Source organism: Mytilus trossulus, chromosome 10, assembly GCF_036588685.1.
Source record: "Mytilus trossulus isolate FHL-02 chromosome 10, PNRI_Mtr1.1.1.hap1, whole genome shotgun sequence".
NCBI classification, from domain to species: Eukaryota; Metazoa; Mollusca; class Bivalvia; order Mytilida; family Mytilidae; genus Mytilus; species Mytilus trossulus.
The window spans coordinates 67485037-67506068 of NC_086382.1; the positions used below are offsets into that span (position 1 = coordinate 67485037).

Consider the following 21032-nt stretch of genomic DNA (forward strand, 5'->3'; position numbering starts at 1 on the left):
ATGCCGTTGTTTTGTGACAGTATTCTCGAATCAAAATGTGTGTGGTTGGTGTCATATGAAGATCCATATGCTAATAACATAATGTAAGTAAGTAAAGTAAGTAAATTGTTTATTATAGTGACATGTGTAAGTCAGCATAAATATATAAATTTGTACAAAATATAGTTACATATATAATACACCCGGCCCAATGGAACAATAAGTCACCTTTTACTTTTAGTTCAATATAAATGTTCTAATGATAAAGTTCATAGATATTTTGATAAGTAGATATAGGACGATGTGGTGTGAGTGCCAATGAGACAACTCTCCATCCAAATAACAATTTAAAAAAAATGTAAACAATTCAAGGACTAGAACAGCAAACTTAAGGGATAAAAATATGAGTAGCCCGCTCTATCTTAATAATTCAACGGTACTGATTGATCACTCACTCATCGATATCATATTTGGGAACATACTGTGGTTGAAGTGTCCCTTCTATAGTTTTATGGCATGCAATGTTAATAATTTCAATTAGTTCAATGAAATAAATATTACAATTATTTGTACTTTAATATAAACTGTAAATTTGTTTTACTGCTCCTCATCGGAGAATCTTGATTGACAACTAAAATGTTGCTTTGTCGTTTGGAATCTATACCAGGAAATTTCGTAAAATGATTATAAATAAAAAAAAGTCCAAAAGATCAGTACGTTTCATTCAACATTTAAACAGTAGACATTAATCAGTCTATGCAATACTATATGAATTACAAGTACCATCATTAGAAAAACGATAAATAATTTTTTTGTGTGTTTCATAACGGACTTTCATATTGAACAGACAAATCTGAGCGGTTACTCTGGTAATCATTTGGTTGATCAACCGGTTGACGTCAACACATTCCGCACAAGTACAATTCGTAATGTGAAAGAAAGGGGAAGGGGGGAAACTGTGCTAACTTATATCTTATGAAAATGAAGACAGATTTTTTTTACGAGTTAAGCAGCTAATTGGAACATTTTTTCTCTTTTTTATTTAAACTCTTCTGACAATCTTCCTTCTCTTACAGTTAAAAACGTCTATTACTTCATATAACGTATAATGTAAACACTACATTAGTAAAATTTAAAACCATTCTGCTTACTAATGAATCCGCACTGTGATTTCAAAGACGCACATAAAACAAAATTGTAACAGCGGGACACCCTTAAAATGGCGTTATAGGCATCGAAATGAGCAAAGTTTTTCTTTAAAAAATATCCAAAGCACAAAATGATCTATGTTATTGATTTCTATGGTTTATTTCCTTTCGAATGATATGCATAACATGACTATTTATTGTATATGATAAGAGCTTGATTTTGAATAACCCGCCTTCTAATCCATGTTTCCAAAGTGACACCAATATCGTGCGCAACGTCATTATACTATGTTTTAGAGAAGCAACTGTTCGCTTATACAAAATAAATCCACCAACATGCATATATCTACAGAAAAGCCTTGACCTGTTTTTCTTATTTTAAGTTATTTTTTTTTATCTTGCAATTGGGTGTCCTACTATACAGATACAGCCCTACATATATCGCTATGCTGTATCTGTATACTATACAGATATCGCTTTAAAGCTCCGCCCACTGCCGGACTGAGTATTGTTTGAACCTGTGTGACCTCAGAATGTGTATTCCAGTTACATTCCAATGACGATGACAATTGTCGATTTCAAAACTTGACTGTGTATAATTGTGTTACAAAATCAACCATGTCAATTCCAGCATGCATGTTTAGTGAATGTCAAGTCTGAAGCGTAGGCCAACTCGTACACTTCTGTTTTAAATTTGACAATGTTTTGTTATTTGTTTTTACTGTGATATTAGTTGTTATGTCAAAATAGATAATTATTCACCTTGAGTGATGTATTATTGTTAACCATTGGAGACTCTTTATTTGCGAACCCGTAATGTGTGATTTTGATATAACTACGCGGGCCTCAAGGGATTACAAATCGAAAATAAATGCTAAATATGTTAGTTTTTGTGTCTTTCAAAACACAAACAATTTACAGAATTAATTGCAGGATAAAGACAATAACTGTTTAGTGTCTTTAAATATCAGCTGTATTTCAACTCGGCTCGAAACAGGTGTAGTAGCTCGTTAAAAGCTCGCATACACCTTGTTTCCTAGCCTCGTACAAATACAGCTGATATTTAAAGACACTAAACAGTTTTTGTCTATTTATCCTGCAATTGGGTGTCCTACTATACAGATACAGCCTTACCGATATCGCTATGCGGTATCTGTATACTATACAGATATCGCGTTAAAGCTCCGCCCACTGCCGGACTGAGTATTGTTTGAACCTGTGTGACCTCAGAATGTGTATTCCAGTTACATTCCAATGACGATGACAATTGTCGATTTCAAAACTTGACTGTATATAATTGTGTTACAAAATCAACCATGTCAATTTCAGCATGCTTGTTTAGTTAATGTCAAGTCTGAAGCGTAGGCCAACTCGTACACTTCTGTTTTAAATTTGACAATGTTTTGTTATTTGTTTTTACTGTGATATTAGTTGTAATGTCAAAATAGATAATTATTTACCTTGAGTGATGTATTATTGTTAACCATTGGAGACTCTTTATTTGCGAACCCGTAATGTGTGATTTTGATATAACTACGCGGGCCTCAAGGGATTACAAATCGAAAATAAATGCTAAATATGTTAGTTTTTGTGTCTTTCAAAACACAAACAATTTACAGAATTAATTGCAGGATAAAGACAATAACTGTTTAGTGTCTTTAAATATCAGCTGTATTTCAACTCGGCTCGAAACAGGTGTAGTAGCTCGCTAAAAGCTCGCATACACCTTGTTTCCTAGCCTCGTACAAATACAGCTGATATTTAAAGACACTAAACAGTTATTGTCTATTTATCCTGCAATTGGGTGTCCTACTATACAGATACAGCCTTACCGATATCGCTATGCGGTATCTGTATACTATACAGATATCGCGTTAAAGCTCCGCCCACTGCCGGACTGAGTATTGTTTGAACCTGTGTGACCTCAGAATGTGTATTCCAGTTACATTCCAATGACGATGCCAATTGTCGATTTCAAAACTTGACTGTATATAATTGTGTTACAAAATCAACCATGTCAATTTCAGCATGCTTGTTTAGTTAATGTCAAGTCTGAAGCGTAGGCCAACTCGTACACTTCTGTTTTAAATTTGACAATGTTTTGTTATTTGTTTTTACTGTGATATTAGTTGTAATGTCAAAATAGATAATTATTTACCTTGAGTGATGTATTATTGTTAACCATTGGAGACTCTTTATTTGCGAACCCGTAATGTGTGATTTTGATATAACTACGCGGGCCTCAAGGGATTACAAATCGAAAATAAATGCTAAATATGTTAGTTTTTGTGTCTTTCAAAACACAAACAATTTACAGAATTAATTGCAGGATAAAGACAATAACTGTTTAGTGTCTTTAAATATCAGCTGTATTTCAACTCGGCTCGAAACAGGTGTAGTAGCTCGCTAAAAGCTCGCATACACCTTGTTTCCTAGCCTCGTACAAATACAGCTGATATTTAAAGACACTAAACAGTTATTGTCTATTTATCCTGCAATTGGGTGTCCTTCTATACAGATACAGCCCTACCGATATCGCTATGTGGTATCTGTATACTATACAGATATCGCTTTCAAGCTCCGCCCACTGCCGGACTGAGTATTGTTTGAACCTGTGTGACCTCAGAATGTGCATTCCAGTTGCATTCCAATGACGATGACAATTGTCGATTTCAAAACTTGAATGTGTATGATTGTGTTACAAAATCAACCATGTCAATTTCAGCAAACATAATAGTGAATGTCAAGTCTGAAGATGGAACAACTCGCACACTTCTGTTTCATAATTTACAATGTTTTGTTATTTGTTTTAATGTTGAAATTAGTTGTTATGTTAAAATAGATAATTTTCACCTTGAGCGATGTATTAGTGTTGACCATTCGAGATTCTTTTTTTGCGAACCCGTCTTCAGGGCAATGTTTGATTTTGATATTACTACGCGGGCCTCAAGGGATCACAAATCGAGAGTAAATGCTAAATATGTTAGTTTTTGTGTATATTGTTCCATCAATTTTTTTCATTGATCACACAAATCTTCCTTTTACGTTAATAATTGCCTGTCCGGCGTAACATTTCAGTTAAATAAAATACAATTTTCCTATGTACCGTTGTTATTTTGCACATAATATCTGCGCAATTTGGAACACCAGCTTCCCACTAGATATATATAGCCGTTTTTTGGCGTTGGGTGAAATTTAAAGGAAGTCCTCGATGAAGTATTCAGCAGAGGAACCTGTCTTTATGTGTTATGAGAACTCTTAATCAAATTTCGAATTTTATTATTATCACTATATTATAATCAAATCGTATTAAACCTATACTCAATAGAAAGTTCTGAAAACGATAAGCAGTGGCGGATCAAGCCATTTGAAAAGTAGGGGGGGTCCCAACCCAGAGAAACACAGGGGGGTCCAACTACATGTCCCCATTCAAATGCATTAATCGTCCCAAAAAAACGGGGTTCCAACCCCCGGAATCCCCCCTTGGATCCGCCACTGATAAGCAATTTCAAAGTTTTAAATGTAAAAAATCCTTTTCCATGAAGCAGAATTTGAGTAAATCGCATGTCTAGCCACAATGTCCAAACGTTATTTTTTTCCCTTTCCTTAGGTGAAATATGTAACATAAATTGAAAATGTGCCTTTATAATACAAAATTAACATATTAAATAGATACAAGTTCTAAGTACATACAAACGGCTAAATGAGTCGGGGTTTTTCACAAAATATCATAATCTTTCAATTTTTTTCGGAAAGCATTCACTACGTCTAGCCATTATATCCAAAGGCGTCATTTAGACGTTTCTGCAAAGTTGCGTCTTTTATATGAATACACACTATTCCGTCTAGGCAGATAAAATGATTCCGGGAAATGTTCATTCTAAAAAAAGGTCTTCTGAATCAAAATAAAACTTAGACACACACACATAAGGAATAGACCCTTAATAGACACAGGGAAAAGGGTGGATAGGTTACCGATAACTTTTTATGAACAAAAGTTTTCACGCAAATCACGCACCTTTATAGATTAGAATCCGATGTACAATGGTCTTATCAATTTAAAAAAAAATATATAAAGACTTATTTGTAAAATAAAACCATCAGTGCTAAAAAAAATAATGAAAAAAAACACTTCAAATAGTCTGAAAACTCGCACAGACACAAATAGTTTTTGGGCAAAGTGAGTTCAATCTAAAAAAAATCATTTCAACTAAAATCATTATCAAAAGAAATAATCCAAAATTATTATAGTACCGATTTTTATGAAATAAATACCATAAGTTTTTATGTTTGATTTGTCAAAATATTTTTCAGTGTAATTTTTATCTTCTCATGTGTCCCTCCGGGAGCAAGATTTTTGTTGTTAATAGTTTGCTATGCGTTCTATCCTAAATCAGATCAGAAAATAAAAACGATCCTTACGAAATTTATTTGCCTTATAAATACTAATTTTTGAAACATCTTTTCTATTCATATCATGATATCAATTTTATAAAAATCGGTCGTCGAGTAGGTACTCCGCAATTAAAAGAATTTAAATAGCGCAAAATCGCTTTTGATCAGAAAATATCAAAGTTTATGGCGTCAAAATTGTCAATTATACATGTTAAGTCTTACGCATAGTTATATACTTTAATTCAGTCACGGACCCGCGATATCACGGGTGTGTTCTAGTAAAATAAAAAAAGGAGACACAGTCCGTTGATTCTTTATATTAGCATTTTTTCAATGCTCTGCCTGGATATATACAGACAAATACTCACATTATGTCTATCGTATAATTTCAAAAATTGATACGCTATTCTGTGAACAATCGTTTGATTCCCAAAGTCGGTATCGATTCACTTCACCTTTATCAATGTAAAACAAGAAGTGCGCAAAGTATTATGTATGAAAAACGTATTTTCCGTCTGCACCCATACTTTATCCTGCTTTTTTAACTCCATTGCAACAACAGCCGTCGCGGCTGCATCTGTTCCTACAGGTCCTGACATGTATCCAGTCGCAAGTGTTATTCCGTTTTTGCGAATTGAAAATCTATTTGAAATACTGGAAAAAATCACAGCTGAAACTAAATACATTCCTTCAACTTCTACTTCAAACTTTCCACTATTTCTGAATGTTGATAGGTTATGTATATTGGACGACGTCGATACATCAGCAAACTTAACTACGTATCCGCTTGATTTAGAACCATGGTCTTTACCTGCTAAACAAGCAGTAATTGAAACTAAAAAAAAATATACATAATTATGATTTTAAAATATTTTTCATAACACTGCATTTTATTTGATGAGCGAAAAATAAGCTGCAAAATTTACATTACTGATTATTTTATAAAATAAATGTTTTTAATAGCAAAATATAAAGTCTCTGAATGATAGTATCAGAAAAACTATAACACATATTCCCATACGTGTCGGCCATTAGGGCCTTCTTCATTGAAATAAATTACAACATGTTGTATATAATATATTAATCCACTGGTACCAATGTAAGAATCTATATATATATATGTGGATTTTTCCGTATCGAATCATCTTTGTTTAATTAGATAGCTTTGTGTCCTCAATTGTCCGATCATATTTGTTCGAATTACCATACATTAAAGATTGAATATAGATTAAACTACCATGTATGAAATGACTATTTTAAATCAACTTTTTTAAGATTAGTATGCTCTGTTAACTTACCTTTTTCTGTTCCTCCAACTTTATGTTTTATCTCCTCATGCATTAAAGTCTTCATTTCTTGTGTAAAAGATTTTGATAACATCTCAAACCTATCATTGGTGTTTCGTGTTAATTGTTCAGACTTCCCTTCAAATGACATATTCAGATGATTCAATCTAGTATCAAATTCAGTAGATATTTTCCTTTTCATCTCCTTTTGAAATCTAGTAAATTCCTTCAACATATGAACAGTAATTCGATCTTTCGTATCTTCCATTCTATCATTGTATGTCGAATTTATCTCTTTCTGAATAACTCCCTGTAGCTGTTCGTTCATGGATGAGACATCCATTTCTGCAAACAAGTACGCTTTCTGATTATCCAAGAGTGGCAACTTCACAGAACTACAGTCTGCATCCTTACATGGTTTACTTAAAACTATTTTGTGCTGTGTAACAAAAATAAACACAAGCAAAACACTTGAAATCATTTTTCTAGAATACATTGTTTCAAACAATGACTAGAATACTAAATGCTACGACAGAAGTAATGCGTATCTTTTTAAGGTATTTATTCAGACTTTGGCGACACCATATCATAAAATATCTATGTAGGATTGATTACAAATATACAAAATATGATTACCTAATTTAATTCGAATTACGGGGAAGATGGTGTCAGAGAAATACGGATAATATATATAGTGTAAATGATTGCTATTATCTATTATCGATTATAGAATATCTAAGTTGGTTCAATTCATTAGCCGATTTAATATTTCAAGATTAACAGTATTGTAGTAAATTGTACTTTTTTTTCAAGGTTAGGGTATCATACCTATCAGACAAGGTATCTATACTTTACATTCAGATGACTGATTCATGATTTTAGGCGTTTTAGATTATAATAAGGTAAATAACATGAATTTGCCTCAAAAAAATTGCAAATTGAACAATGTTGAGCTGCTATATAGAATACCTTTATTTCTTAATTTATCGCTCCCTATTCCCTCAAGCTCCAAGTGTACGCTCTTTTTATTAGGGTTTCAAGATTCATATGAGCCCAAACATCTTAAAATAGGTTTTGCATTTTTTCGTTTTTACGTATTTTGTAGACTACACGAAACAACAGGAATCTTTCCTCTTAAATTGTTACCATTAGATCGTCTATAATATGAATTTGAGTAACTTTTTGATTGTGAGAATAATCATACATTATCAGTTGACAATCTTCATAGTGTAAACATTGACAATAATTGGATTGGGTCCACTACCCCTTGTTTGTATTCGATGAGCATTAACAATCGGAATGGCTTTTGCTTTTCTTTGTTTAATGTCTAGATGTTAGCTAAAAAACTGACTAAAAACTAAAAAGATGTTCTCATGTCTCATTGACACTCATACCATCCCATCTACTTTAAATTGTTAAGTAGGATTCTTAAAAGATACGATAACAAATGATGCAGGTATCACTCAGTCGTTTTCGGCAAAAAGTCAAAACGGAAATTCACTAATCAAATGGCAAATCAAAAGCTCAAACACATCAAACGAATGGAAAACAACTGTCACATTCCTGACTTGCTACACGCATTTTTCTTTTTAGATAATGGTGAAATAAACCTGTTTTTTTAGCTAGCAAACATTTTACTTGTATGACAGTAGCATAAAATTCCATTATATAGACGACGTTTTGTGAACAAAACAAGCCGTTTTGTAGTGGTTAGTGCATCGGACTACTTACACAAAGGTTCCTGGTTCGAATCCCGTCTGGGATGAAAATTTCAGGAACTGAATTTTCGGCTCTCCCTTGATACCATTTGCGAGTATTGTCTCGAGGAAACGATGATAGTCCGTCGGAAGGGGACGATAAATGGATGACCCGTGTTAAGAGAGAGCCATATCTCTAGAACGTTACAGACACCCTTGTAGATTTCGAAAAATAGCAGGCTAATGCCGCTATGTACAAGGCAGCACTCGCACCCGCAAAGTGGAAAGGGATTAATATAAGTTGCAAAACTTGTTTCCCAATCCACTATAAATAAAAATATGTTTAAACTAACAAAACAAGCAAATAATATTAGATAAAATGTCAAAATAAGGTTACAACAAGCAACATTGTGTTATGTTCCTAATCACTATAAAACAAACAAATATGTAACGAAGAAACACAAGAGGGCATATTGACAAAGCACATCAGCAAAAATGAATGACATAAATACAAAAAATACCATAGTGCAATAACACAATGACGGAATGTACAAGGACGGAGCAACGTCAAATGGTGCTGCTGGTGCATGGAGTACAAATGTTTGTCATTCGTAAATTGTAAACTTGGTTATCACTTTGGAGTTTCGGCGAGAGAAAAAAAAACGTATTTCCCTTCTTCTCAATAATAAGCCTTTCAAGTTTATAGGTTATTGTTTTTGACGTTTGAAATGTGGAAAGATTCCGTTTAGTAACAAACCCATTGCTTTAAGTGTAGAAAAGTAGGTACAAAATAACTTAATTTCCGGTAATTGCATGTTTACTGTTATTAAAATAAGAGCTTTGTCCTAAATTGTTGATTTTCACATGAAGCCATATAGCAATCGGACAAATGTCACACAAAACAAATGTATTTGTCTCAAGAATGTCTAAACCAACATTTCAAAATGATGTTTGAACTATATTGTCTGATTTTTTTTATGTCATAATGTGATACTCAGCCAGTTGAAATGTACGTTAGGTCCACCTGTGTGCTTGGGTTGGATGATCTGGTCCAATTTTTGTAGGGCTATATCCTTAAGTACTCAAAGATTGGACCCTCACACGTATGCGCCTCCTATGACGTGGTAAATTGAATAATAGTATTCGTATATGTTGCAATTATAATAAATAAGCTAATTGAATGAGCGGAAAATATAATAACCATAAGAGATGCAACTGCACTTTGATTAGCAAAAGTATCAAATTTACCATATTGGTAAATGCAGAAATTATTGCGAGGTTTTTAATATTGCAAATAATGCGACTGAGTTGTAAACGCAATAATTAAAACTCGCATTTTGTAATATTTTAAATGAATTAAGCATGACTTTTCTCAACATCGTAAAAATTAAAATCGCATTCAAGTGTAAAATGACAAAATCGCAATAATGAATGCACGCAATAATTTCTGAATTTACAGTATACCAATATGGTAAATTTGATATCTATGCTTTCACCATTTCATACCCCCCAAAAACACCTTTGAGACCTCAAATTTTAAAACAGAGTATTTAATATCGAGTGCACCCTTTTCTATTGTAGCAAACATTAAGCGATCTATGATTGAAGTAAGCTTATAAATAGGTAATATTTCTTTAAACTACATGCAGAACCATGCAATTTCTTTCACTTAGACGATTTTATGCTGGATTAATTTATTAATATTTATAAACTACCGCTCCCGCTTCGTACGATTCGTCAAGTTACGCTTTCGTACATTCGTTCGTCATTATCCTGGTCATCTCTATTATTACATTTAACCAAGATGATGAACAACGTCAGTGCCCACAATCTTTACTTCCGTCAGTGCCCACAATCTTTACTTCCGTCAGTGCCCACAATCTTTACTTCAAGACCATTCTGTATAATTTATGAAATTGATACGGAATATTTACAAAGGTATTCGTATGTATTCCAATGAACTTTTGTTTAGAAAAAAGACGTGGTGAGGTGTTTTACGTTTTACTCCTGGTTCATCAAGTTTCTGCTCAGACACTATACAAAGTCAGAGTTAAAGCTACAAGGTCTTGAAAACCGAATAAGTTTTGAAATATACATTAAAGAGGGACGAAAGATACCAAAGGGACAGTCAAACTCATAAATCTCAAACAAACTGACAACGCCATGGCTAAAAATGAAAAAGACAAACAAATACAATAGTACACAAGACACAACATAGAAAACTAAAGGATAAACAACACGGACCCCACCAAAACTACGGGTGATCTCAGGTGCTCCGGAAGGGTAAGCAGATCCTGCTCCACATGTGGCACCCGTCGTGTTGCTTATGTGATTACAAATCCGGTAAATAGTCTAATTCGGTAGGTCACATTCATGAAAGGGAAGGGATTGTAGTTACGACGTAAGGAACATATCCGATATCATTTGTGAAACGGTTATTCCATAACGCTCAACCAACTCGTGATGGCGTCCGTAAAATTTACAAAGGGATGATTTCAACTTCACTATTTGGAACTCTTGGTTTATTAGCTGCCTTGTGAGCAGTGACCCTCTATCAAGAAAAGCATGATAGGATATGCAAGCACGGGAATATCGTATCAATTGGGAGATATATACCCCGTATGCAGATGCTGCTGAAATGTTGCTACTTAGAAATGGAAATTTCACAATTGGAAAGCTGAAATCATCTCTTTTGTCGTAAAGTTTTGTCTTCAACCGACCCTCATTGTCAATTTCTAGATGTAAGTCAAGATATGAAGCCGACTTAACTGTATCTGTGGTATCCTTATCTCCAATTCGATGGGATAGATGCGTTCTACATAGTCACCAAATTTTGAATAGTTTAATGAAAGAACGTCATCTATTTAGCGGAAAGTAGAGTTAAAGGATATTGCTAACTTCTTATCTTTCTTCCTAAGAATTTCTTTCATGAAGTCAGCATCATAAATTATGCAGGTGAATATAGAAAAGAAGATGTGGTATGATTGCCAATGAGACAACTATCCACAAAAGACCAAAATGACACAGATATTAACAACTATATGTCACCGTACGGCCTTTAACAATGAGCAAAGCCCATACCACATAGTCAGCTATAAAAGGCCCCAATAAGACCATGTAAAACAATTCTAACGAGAAAACTAAGTTGGTATATTGCATCTTTGGTCAATAAAATTAATAATTTGAAAATAAAAATTGTCTCTTTTGTTATAGATTGAGATTACTGTATATGTCAAGTCTAAGTATGAAGCTGAAGAAACTGTTTCTGTTGTTTATTTAATTTCTAGTTCTGAGGAGATATTAGTGGAATCCAATCAGAAAATTTTGAATTGTTAATGGAAAGAACATCATCAATATATCTGAATGTAAAATCAAATGACCTGGCTTCTTTGGTCTTTTTCTTTTTGACAAGTTTCTGAATGAACTTCGACTCATATATGAAAATAAAAAAAGTCCGACAAAGAGAGGCGCATAGTTCGATCCCATAGGAATACCGACAATTTGTTGAACACGTCTACCTCTTAATTCAAAAAGTATGTTGTCAATAAGAAACTCCAGCATCCTGATCACTTGTTCCTCTGTGTATTCAAGCTTCTTTCTGCAATGGGCTGTTAACAGTACTTTCTTTTTCATTAAATATATTAGCGGCATCAGCAAATGAGACCTGTCAGTGTTCAAAATTTTGACTTTTTAGCCTTGGAATTTATCGCTGTCATCTATTTTCTTATTAATTCTGTGTTCAGACTGTTCATCTTACACATATTTTATTCCAATATGTTCTGTGCTTTTTATCCTTGACTCCTTTTTTTCAGCTTTATATGAATCATAACATTGAAAATATGGTCAGCGCGTTCCTCTATTTCTTTCCCTATCCATCTCAGCAGCTCTTTGTGCATTAGCTTAAATGTCCACAATAAATTCTTGATATAACTGCTGGAAAAAACACTTCGGTGTTTTCTGTCTGTTCAGTTTTATTGATGTCAGCATTGTTGTTTGGGTGTTTTAAATTTCTCTTCATGTGTCAAATCGTCTGCCTTTTTTTATTCTCGTTCTGTTCACCACCCCTCTCAATCGCTGCCATTTTAATCATGAATTATTAATATCTAGTTATCATTAGATTATAAATTACAATCTCATCTTATAAAAAATATTGAGTCACAGACCTAATTTTGAACTTTCAATTGTAAACTTGCAACATTCCAGCAGTGCCTGCATACAGAGTATACATTATATCTCCCGCTGACAACGATATTCCCGTGCTTGTACTTCCTATCATGATTTCCTTGATAAAGAGTTGCTGCTTACAAGAAAGCTATTAATCCAAGAGTTCCAAATGGTGAAGTTGCAATCATCTTTTGGTAAATTTTACGGACGCAATCACGAGTTGGTTGACCGTTATTAAATAACTGTTTCACAGATGATATCGAATATGTTCATTAAGTCGCAACTTCACCTTTCTTTCATGAATGTAACCTACAGAATTAGACTATTTGCTGGGTTTGTTATAATATGAACACAACGACGGGTGCCACATGTGGAGCAGAATCTGCTTACCCTTCCGGACCACCTGCTATCACCCCAGTATTTGATGGCGTTCGTGTTACTTAGTCTTAGTCTGATACAATAGTAATTTCAAGGTTTGTATGTATTTGACAGAATATCAGACATAATCTGCTGGTGTCTGATGAATATATTCAGATATCCAGTAGTCAGCATGATAACGTCTGAAAGATAATAGTTGTGACGTCAATCGGTTACAGGTTCTTTAAGGCACAATGTAAGGTGTGGGCCGTATCTTCCAAGTAAACACCATCGACACCACACCTTATCGCTATTTGTCCGTCATTACTGGATATCACACAGGTTCCCGTAAAATTTTGACGTCATAAAACAAATTATCTTACGCCACAATGGAAAAGTGATTGTTGTTGACGTCAAAAGTTCAAGCGGCCGGGTCAGCCGGGATTAGTGATAAGGTGTATTGTGGTGACATCACCCAACAAGTACTTAACATCACCACGTGTATGTTGAGCAGGAGATGCCTACCCTTCTGGCGTACAATCATTTTCAATTTATGGTAAATCATTGTTAATTCTTTTTTTTTCTAATGTAATGTTTTTGTAAACTTGTTTTACATCTCGAAGTCTTTAATGTTTTGCAAGTTTATTTGACTTATGAGTTGTGGATGTTCCTTTGGTTATCTCCAGTCAAACGCCTTTTCTTCTACAATTAACATATAAAGGTCACATGCGTGTGTATGCCCCAAGTACTCCTATAATTTTGAGAATTGACGTACAAGGTCATTTTTTTTCTCTGACCTTTTTTGACGTCTTTACACTACATCCATTGGATGTTGAATATGTACTGATTGATAATTTAGTCACAGATGCATGATTTGTTTTTATTGGTTGTTAGTGGCTCTGAACTAGCTGTCAATAACTGCAATTACTGTCAGATCGGTACTTGGTGTCTGTCTCATTTGTAGTATTTGTATTTTTATCTATCTGATGAGTTTAGCCTTTCCAACTGATTTTTATAGTTCGTTCTGATGTTGTACTGCAACACCGCTGTCACAGGTTAGAGAGAAGATCGGGATGTTTTGCCTCTTCAAAGTTAGGAGCCTGTATTTTGGTGGTTGTTGCAAGAAATGAAATAACATATAAAAGGTTAGAGGACAATAAGGTATATGCAAGAAATGTAAGAAGTATATAAAAACAGATTGGAGGAGGTTATACTGGGGATGCAACGGTTAATACATTACATTGAAAGGAAGTACGGAGATTAGATGAAATTAGGGTGAATGCGGTCATCAGGTAATCTTTGTGATTATGTGCTGTTACACCACTATCCCAGGTTAGAAAAGAGTTTTGATCTCGCTAACATTTTTAATCCCGCCATTTTCTGTATGGAGGTGTCTGTCCCAAATCAGGAGCCTTTAATTCAGTGGTTGTCGTTCGTTTCTGTGTTACATTTTTGTTTTTCGTTTATTTTTTGTACATAAATTAGGCCGTTAGTTTTATCGTGTTAAATGTTTTACATTGTTATTTTGGGGGCCTTTTAAAGCTGAATATGCGGTATGGGCTATGTTCATTGTTGAAGGCCGTACAGTAACCTACAGTTTTTAATTGCTGTGTGATTTTTAGTTTCTTGTGGCGAGTTGACTCATTGGTCATCATACCACATCTTCTTTTTTACAGTGTAATCCTTCAAGTTTGCTACCTGTATATAATTCTGAAGTTGCAATTCAAAGAAATTTCCAAACAAATATGATTGGCTCATATTAAGACGACACTGGTATATTTTGTAGCCGACGGGAGAAATACATTTTGTAGCTATTCTTATTTCAGTTGTTTACCTATTGGTCTGCAGTTAAATTTTTTAGACAGCAATTTCATTGGCCATTTTATTTGTCATACTTTGTCAGAAGCGTTTTGATATGACTATGATATCATGTCCAAATTCAAATTTCGAAAAATATACTTGTAATTTCTTAAATTTTAAAGAATTATAATTAGATGACATCCCATATATCTTTGGGTTATGATACTTTTGGTCATGAGAGAGCTGTCTACAAATTAAAAGAAATAAATATTTGTTATTTTTTTTAACTTCGGTGAATAGTTGTATCATCTTCAACCAAACCACTTTCTTTTTTTATGTGAATTCTCCTTACAATTTACATAAGCCTCCTATTATATTTTAAAAATCAATAAATTTTATAAAACCTTCATTGAATGGTTTGAAATTTGAAATTTAGCTTCTTCAAAATCAGGAAGAAACATCTACAGACAAAAGTTAGAAGTTCGATTTTTTAAGGATTTATTCTTGTATTTTACTGATACATTGGCCTAGTCTTTGAAGATCAGCATCGCACTTTTTACTGACAACACATCGGAGACAAGACATCGATGGTGAAGGTCCTTAGAACCCATTGCGAATTTTATCTCTAATTTTCTTGAAATTTCATAAAAAATCTCAGAGGTATCCAATACCTAACTATTATCTGTGTAATTGCCAGTTGTAAGTATTTTATGCATATTCGTTCAAAGTTTAGATTTATTCTGATTTGAATATGCATTTAAGTATGTTATAAATCAAAAATAAGAATTTAAGTCAAATCGGTGATCATAGATTTGGCAGCTAATGATTCATTATTACAAAGAAAACATATAACAAGTTTTTTGTGATTTTTTTTATTATTCATTTTATGAAAAAAAATCTGTAATCCAATTTTTCTTTAGCAATTTTGATTTCAGTTTCGTATTCACCTACGTCTACTTTTTTCGCTAAAATTATCATTCTATGTTAAATTGTACAAAAAAAGAATTTATAAAACATAATTAATACGAAATTACATCAACTAAAATAATATCGAGAAAAGATGCAGTTTTCAAATAATTTTTATCATTTTTATTGATTTAACTTGAAAACGAGTTGATTTTTAAAGGAAAATTTGATTTGATTACGTATGAAGATTTTGTATACCAATTTTCATGAATATCGAAGTAAATAGTGCATTTGTTTGAATTTGATAAATATACAGCCAAACATGACGTTATGTTTTGTACATTTATTAACATTTGATAAAGATAAGTTATTTGTAAAAATAAAATGTACATATTTATTTAACATTTATGGAATAAAATAGAAATTACAAATAATTTAACAAAAAACAGCTTGTGTTATCATTTATTCCAATACGGGATCAAAACTGCATAGTATGCCCTTCAACACAATCTTGTATAGTTATATATTCATATATTCATCTATTTTCAATGTACAAGTTATATATAAAAATAATGAAATAACTGTAAAATTTAGATTATATATGTATATGTATATACTCGGAAGTCTGTCCTATAATATGATTTATCAAAATATTCTGATTATATATGCTTCTTCTGTACATCTTCTCCTCAATCAGCTGTGTATGGTGATGTTATCAGCCAAAATTGTTTTGTTGTCTTTCATTTGTTTCCTAAATATTGAAAATAAATCATAACATGTTTACTATTTGTCTGATTTGATATTTTGCTGACTTTTCTTTTACTATGACTTAAATCTTTGTTGTATTGTTTTTGTTTAAAGGTAAATATTCACTCAGTCAATTCAAGTATATCGTTTTCATTTTATATATATTTCCCCGTCTTTCATTTATCTTTGATTTTTGTATTTTTAGAAATATTGTTTTTATTTGCACTGCTGGTGATGCATTCCTATTAGGAGGCGAGTACCTGTTGACGCCCTCAGGTCTAGCTTGTTTCTTGATATATTTATCGAATTAATTCATATAAGCTTCTCTTGTCTTAATTTACATATCATAGATATATTTGAAAAAATACCTTTTTATGCAGAAACAACTACAGACGGTAATCCAGAAAATTGCTTCGGACGTGATCTTTCACATCTGTAAATTCTATTTTCAGACTTGAAATAATATGCCGATGTTTTATTCAAATATTCATGGAAAAACAAGAAAATTGCAAGATATGTAATGGCTTTTAATTGCAGTTGTAATGTGTTGAGCACCAGTTTGTCCGCTGACGGTTAAGTTAAGGTTTATTTTTAAAGTTAGCTGTTTGACCAAAACCAGGGGCTGTTATACAGTGGTTGTCTTTGGTTGTTATTTGGTATCTATTTGCATGACAATTTGTCATCCCGAGAATTATGTTCTTGCAATATGGTATAGGAAGGTCTCGTTGTCTGTACTGGTATATGAATTTCTGGTAGGTTTAGTGTCTGTCTGTAATGCATGATTTGGCATATACGATTTATGCTGTCACAATTTTTGCTGCATGATCCCAACTGAGCTGCATGATCCCAACTGATGTCACGTTAATCTATTATTACTGTTGCCATTTTAACGAAACTATAAACAGTCCAAAAACATTTTTTCCCGCGGAATATGCCTGTATCAAGTTAGGAAAATAGAGTTCGGTTGTTTTGATAATATTTGTTTTCTATGCAGGAGATTCATCCTATTTTGACGCATCCGGTCTCGTTCTTTGTTGAGTCAATTTACCCCTCCTTTCGTTTTTATATCGTTCTATCGCATCTGTATCATGTTTATCGGCCTATTGTCTTAATCAACAAAACATATATATGTTTGATAGAACTCCCTCTTATACAGGAACAGTTAAGGTTTCATTTTTTTTTTAAAGATATGAAGTACCGTGCAAATCATTCTCTTTATTTGATGATTAGCATACTATAAGATTACAAAACACTCTGTTCATTAGGAGGAGATCTTCGAATACTTTGCCTACGTGAAAGTAATAGGTATCTATTGATATATTCATAATTGAACAAACCTGTCCTTATCTGCAAAAGCTCTCCACATTCTTCTCCATTATTAAGAGCAGGTCTAATCACTTGTCTATGTCTGAAAGCTGTTCCAGATGCATCTGGTGCACTCCATTTTGTCCAAACACTCAGGACACATGGTAGTGGTTCTTAGTGAGAAACAAAATATAATTTATTATCACTGGATACCATCAGTACAACCAATACTCACCAGATGTAATTCCCTAAACAAATCCATGTTTAAATGCCTTTCAGGTGCATTTGGATAAGATTTGTATCCACTTTTAGGATAAGTCAGTAAATGTGTAATGTCTTTTGATATAAATTGTCATGAGTAGTGCCTTTTTTAATGAGTAAGACTTTTTTTAAATTACTGTTTTGGTGTTTTGCTAGGTTAAGCTGTAACATTCTTTATGTGCTTGTCCTATGCAAAGCAACTTGTTGTATAATAATTTTCGTTTGTTGTGATGTGACATGTATTGAATCGGTTTGTTTTCTTCATAAATATGGTTCTTGGCTATACACGTGATTGGTTCCTATCAGGAGATAAATACCATGTTGACGCACCCGATATCGTTCTTTAAAGTGTCTATTCACTGCTACTTGTCTTTATTATATTGATTTGTTGCTTCTTTATCGATATATTATATTTGATCAGCAATAAACCTCTATTGTCTTAATGTTCGAATCATCATAGATACGTTTGAAGAAAACGTCCTTTTAGACAAAAAATCTTTTTTTCATTGCTATACTAGTATTGAATATGAAATATCATGTTACCGGTTCTAACAAAGAATACTAAAGGATACACTTAACGTTGGAAAAAAATTCTTATAATACTTTGGCAATGTCAGAACAAATCATATTGATATATGCATAATTGAACAAACCTTTCTTTAATTGCCGAAGCTCTCCACATTCCTCGTCATTATCAGTAGCAGGAGTTATAACATTTCTGCGTCTGGAAACAGTTCCAGGGACACCTGTTGAACTCCAGTTAGTCCATTCACTTAGAACACATGGTAGTGGCTCTTAAGGAAATAACCATATAACTTATAACAAATATTGCTCTTTAGTGCGACCAATACTACACAGATATAATAATATAAACTCTACCATAAACATACATGTACTAGCGATGTATCCCGAGAAGAATCAATTTGATGGTTGATAAAAGTTGATTTTGTTTTTATTACTTCCCCTCTTTAAGTTCGATACTTTTTTTATAATAAGCATAGTATAAATAAAGGCAACAGTAGTATACCGCTGTTCAAAAGTCATCAATCGATTTAGAGAAAACAAATCCGGGATATAAACTTAAGCCTGGGGAAACATATCAACTATGAGAAGAAACCAACGCAAACAACATAAACACCGAAGTGCAAAAACGCATCAATGCAACAACTATAGAAACGAAATATTTGACATTAAAGGAAAAAAATGAATGGACCTGGTTTGATAACTAGCAAAATTACTATTTAAAATACTGCTGAAATGACAACATTTCGTGACAGGAGTTCAGTACAAATGAAAATACAAGAACACTCAATTAAACAATAATAGATTATTTTAATTACACAAAACGTTCAAGCTTGTTTTGTTGATAGTGTGGAATAGTTTTAACTTGAAGTGTTGTAGTATTAAAGCATTCAAACGTGTAGTTTTTATAGTAAATAGCGTTTTAACTTGCTGGGTGTATAGTATGAAAGCATTTAATCTTTTTATACTCATTATGGCTTTGAGTTGTATGTTGCCAATAGGCAACGGTATTGATAAAACTATTTCTATTGTCTCTTCTCAAAATTGCAATTTGTTCAGGTTTGCCCCAGGAGAAATAAAATGCAAGCAAAACTTTAACAATCTATATATATAAAGAAGATGTGATATGATTGCCTATGAGACAACTCCCCACAAGATACCAAAACGACACAGAAATTTACAATTATAGGTCAGCGTACGGCCTTCAACAATAATCAATGTCCATACCGTATAGTCAGCTATAAAAGGCCCTGAAATGGCAGTGTTAAACAATAGACCACTTTCGAGTTCATCCGTCACCGGAAAAAAACTCGTCAATTATACGCGCCTTTATGACGTCATTTACCAGATAGAGGGGATCGCCTGTATTCCTGCACTATTAACGTTCATCAAGCGTCTGAGTGATCGTCATTGTGCAGGATAAACTAGAAATAGTTGTTGTTCTGTAGGTACTCAGTGACAATTCCCTAATGAGAGCAGTGCTGATTGTCAATTTTGAAAATTCAATTTGCCGAATAATTCGTACAGTATAGAATTATAGTTTTCCAACCACTCGCTCAACATTGGAACGGAAGTGACGACGCCCCTACACGCACAAATGACGTTCACTAAAACCAAAGTTTTTGACGGAAATCCATCGAACTCGAAAGTTGTCTATTGAAATGAGAAAACTAACGGCCTTATTTATGTAAAAAAAAATAAGAAAAAAAAAATATATGTAACGCAGAAACAAACGACAAACAAGTTTTTTTGTTTTTGATTATTTTTTTTAATTTATGATTAATTTTCTTTAAAAAACTCATACTTTGTTTAGCAAAATTAACTACAACTGCAATCTATATGTTCTTTAATATAAACCACCTTACCTGCAACTTTGAATAAGAGAACCATAAAACATATCGCATATAAAATCCACTGAACATAGAAGGATTGCTGCATCTTGGTTTGTTTTGGGCGGTAATGGCTCGTTCGTTTCCCGCTAATCGACATATATACCAACACAGGAAAAAAAATTGGGGCGTTGCTTGAGATACCCGAGAAATCAACATTGGAGTTTTCATTTGGTTTTCAGTAACTTGTTTTCTTAAATTTAAAAATAGTAAATTCAATTTGCTGATGATATGATAGACAGATACAGTGAACCGTATAAATCTGGGGTTAAAGTGAAAGAAAGAAGGTACCCATAAAATGAAATAAAAAGACACACGATACAGACAAGATAATAAATAGATGACTTTAAAAAATTATTGTAAGAAAATCATGCATCCAAAGAAATAAATAAAGACAGATATCTAGTTTTGTTTTTATTTATTTTTTTATTTAGTTTATTTACAAGACATTGTCTTTTTTTGTCTATTATGACTTACTATTTTGCTAACACATCTTTGTCAATAAAATGAAATTCTATATGACTGTCAAACAAGTTAGCAGTTTTATAGCTTGCTATAAAACCACCATTTTCAACT

The 21032-nt window shown here is 33.0% G+C and overlaps 1 protein-coding gene across 1 annotated transcript; it reads right to left on the reverse strand.

The window, feature by feature from the left end:
* Positions 1–16178: 16178 nt before the first annotated feature.
* Positions 16179–20544, reverse strand: LOC134686526 (spondin-1-like). The gene is made up of 4 exons (XM_063546192.1): positions 20433–20544; positions 18699–18839; positions 17817–17957; positions 16179–16483 (listed from the first exon to the last, which is right to left on the reverse strand). The coding sequence occupies exons 1-4, from the start codon at positions 20503–20505 to the stop codon at positions 16473–16475; spliced, it is 366 nt and encodes a 121-aa protein (XP_063402262.1). The 5' UTR covers positions 20506–20544; the 3' UTR covers positions 16179–16472.
* Positions 20545–21032: the final 488 nt, after the last annotated feature.

Coding starts and splice junctions, on each gene's coding strand:
- LOC134686526 (XM_063546192.1), bottom strand. CDS start 20,505: ATGCAGCAATCCTTCTATGTTCAGTGGATTTTATATGCGATATGTTTT. Junction 18,840..20,432: donor TCTCTTATTCAAAGTTGCAG/GTAAGGTGGTTT, acceptor TATTTCCTTAAG/AGCCACTACCATGTGTTCTA. Junction 17,958..18,698: donor GCTTCGGCAATTAAAGAAAG/GTTTGTTCAATT, acceptor TTTCTCACTAAG/AACCACTACCATGTGTCCTG.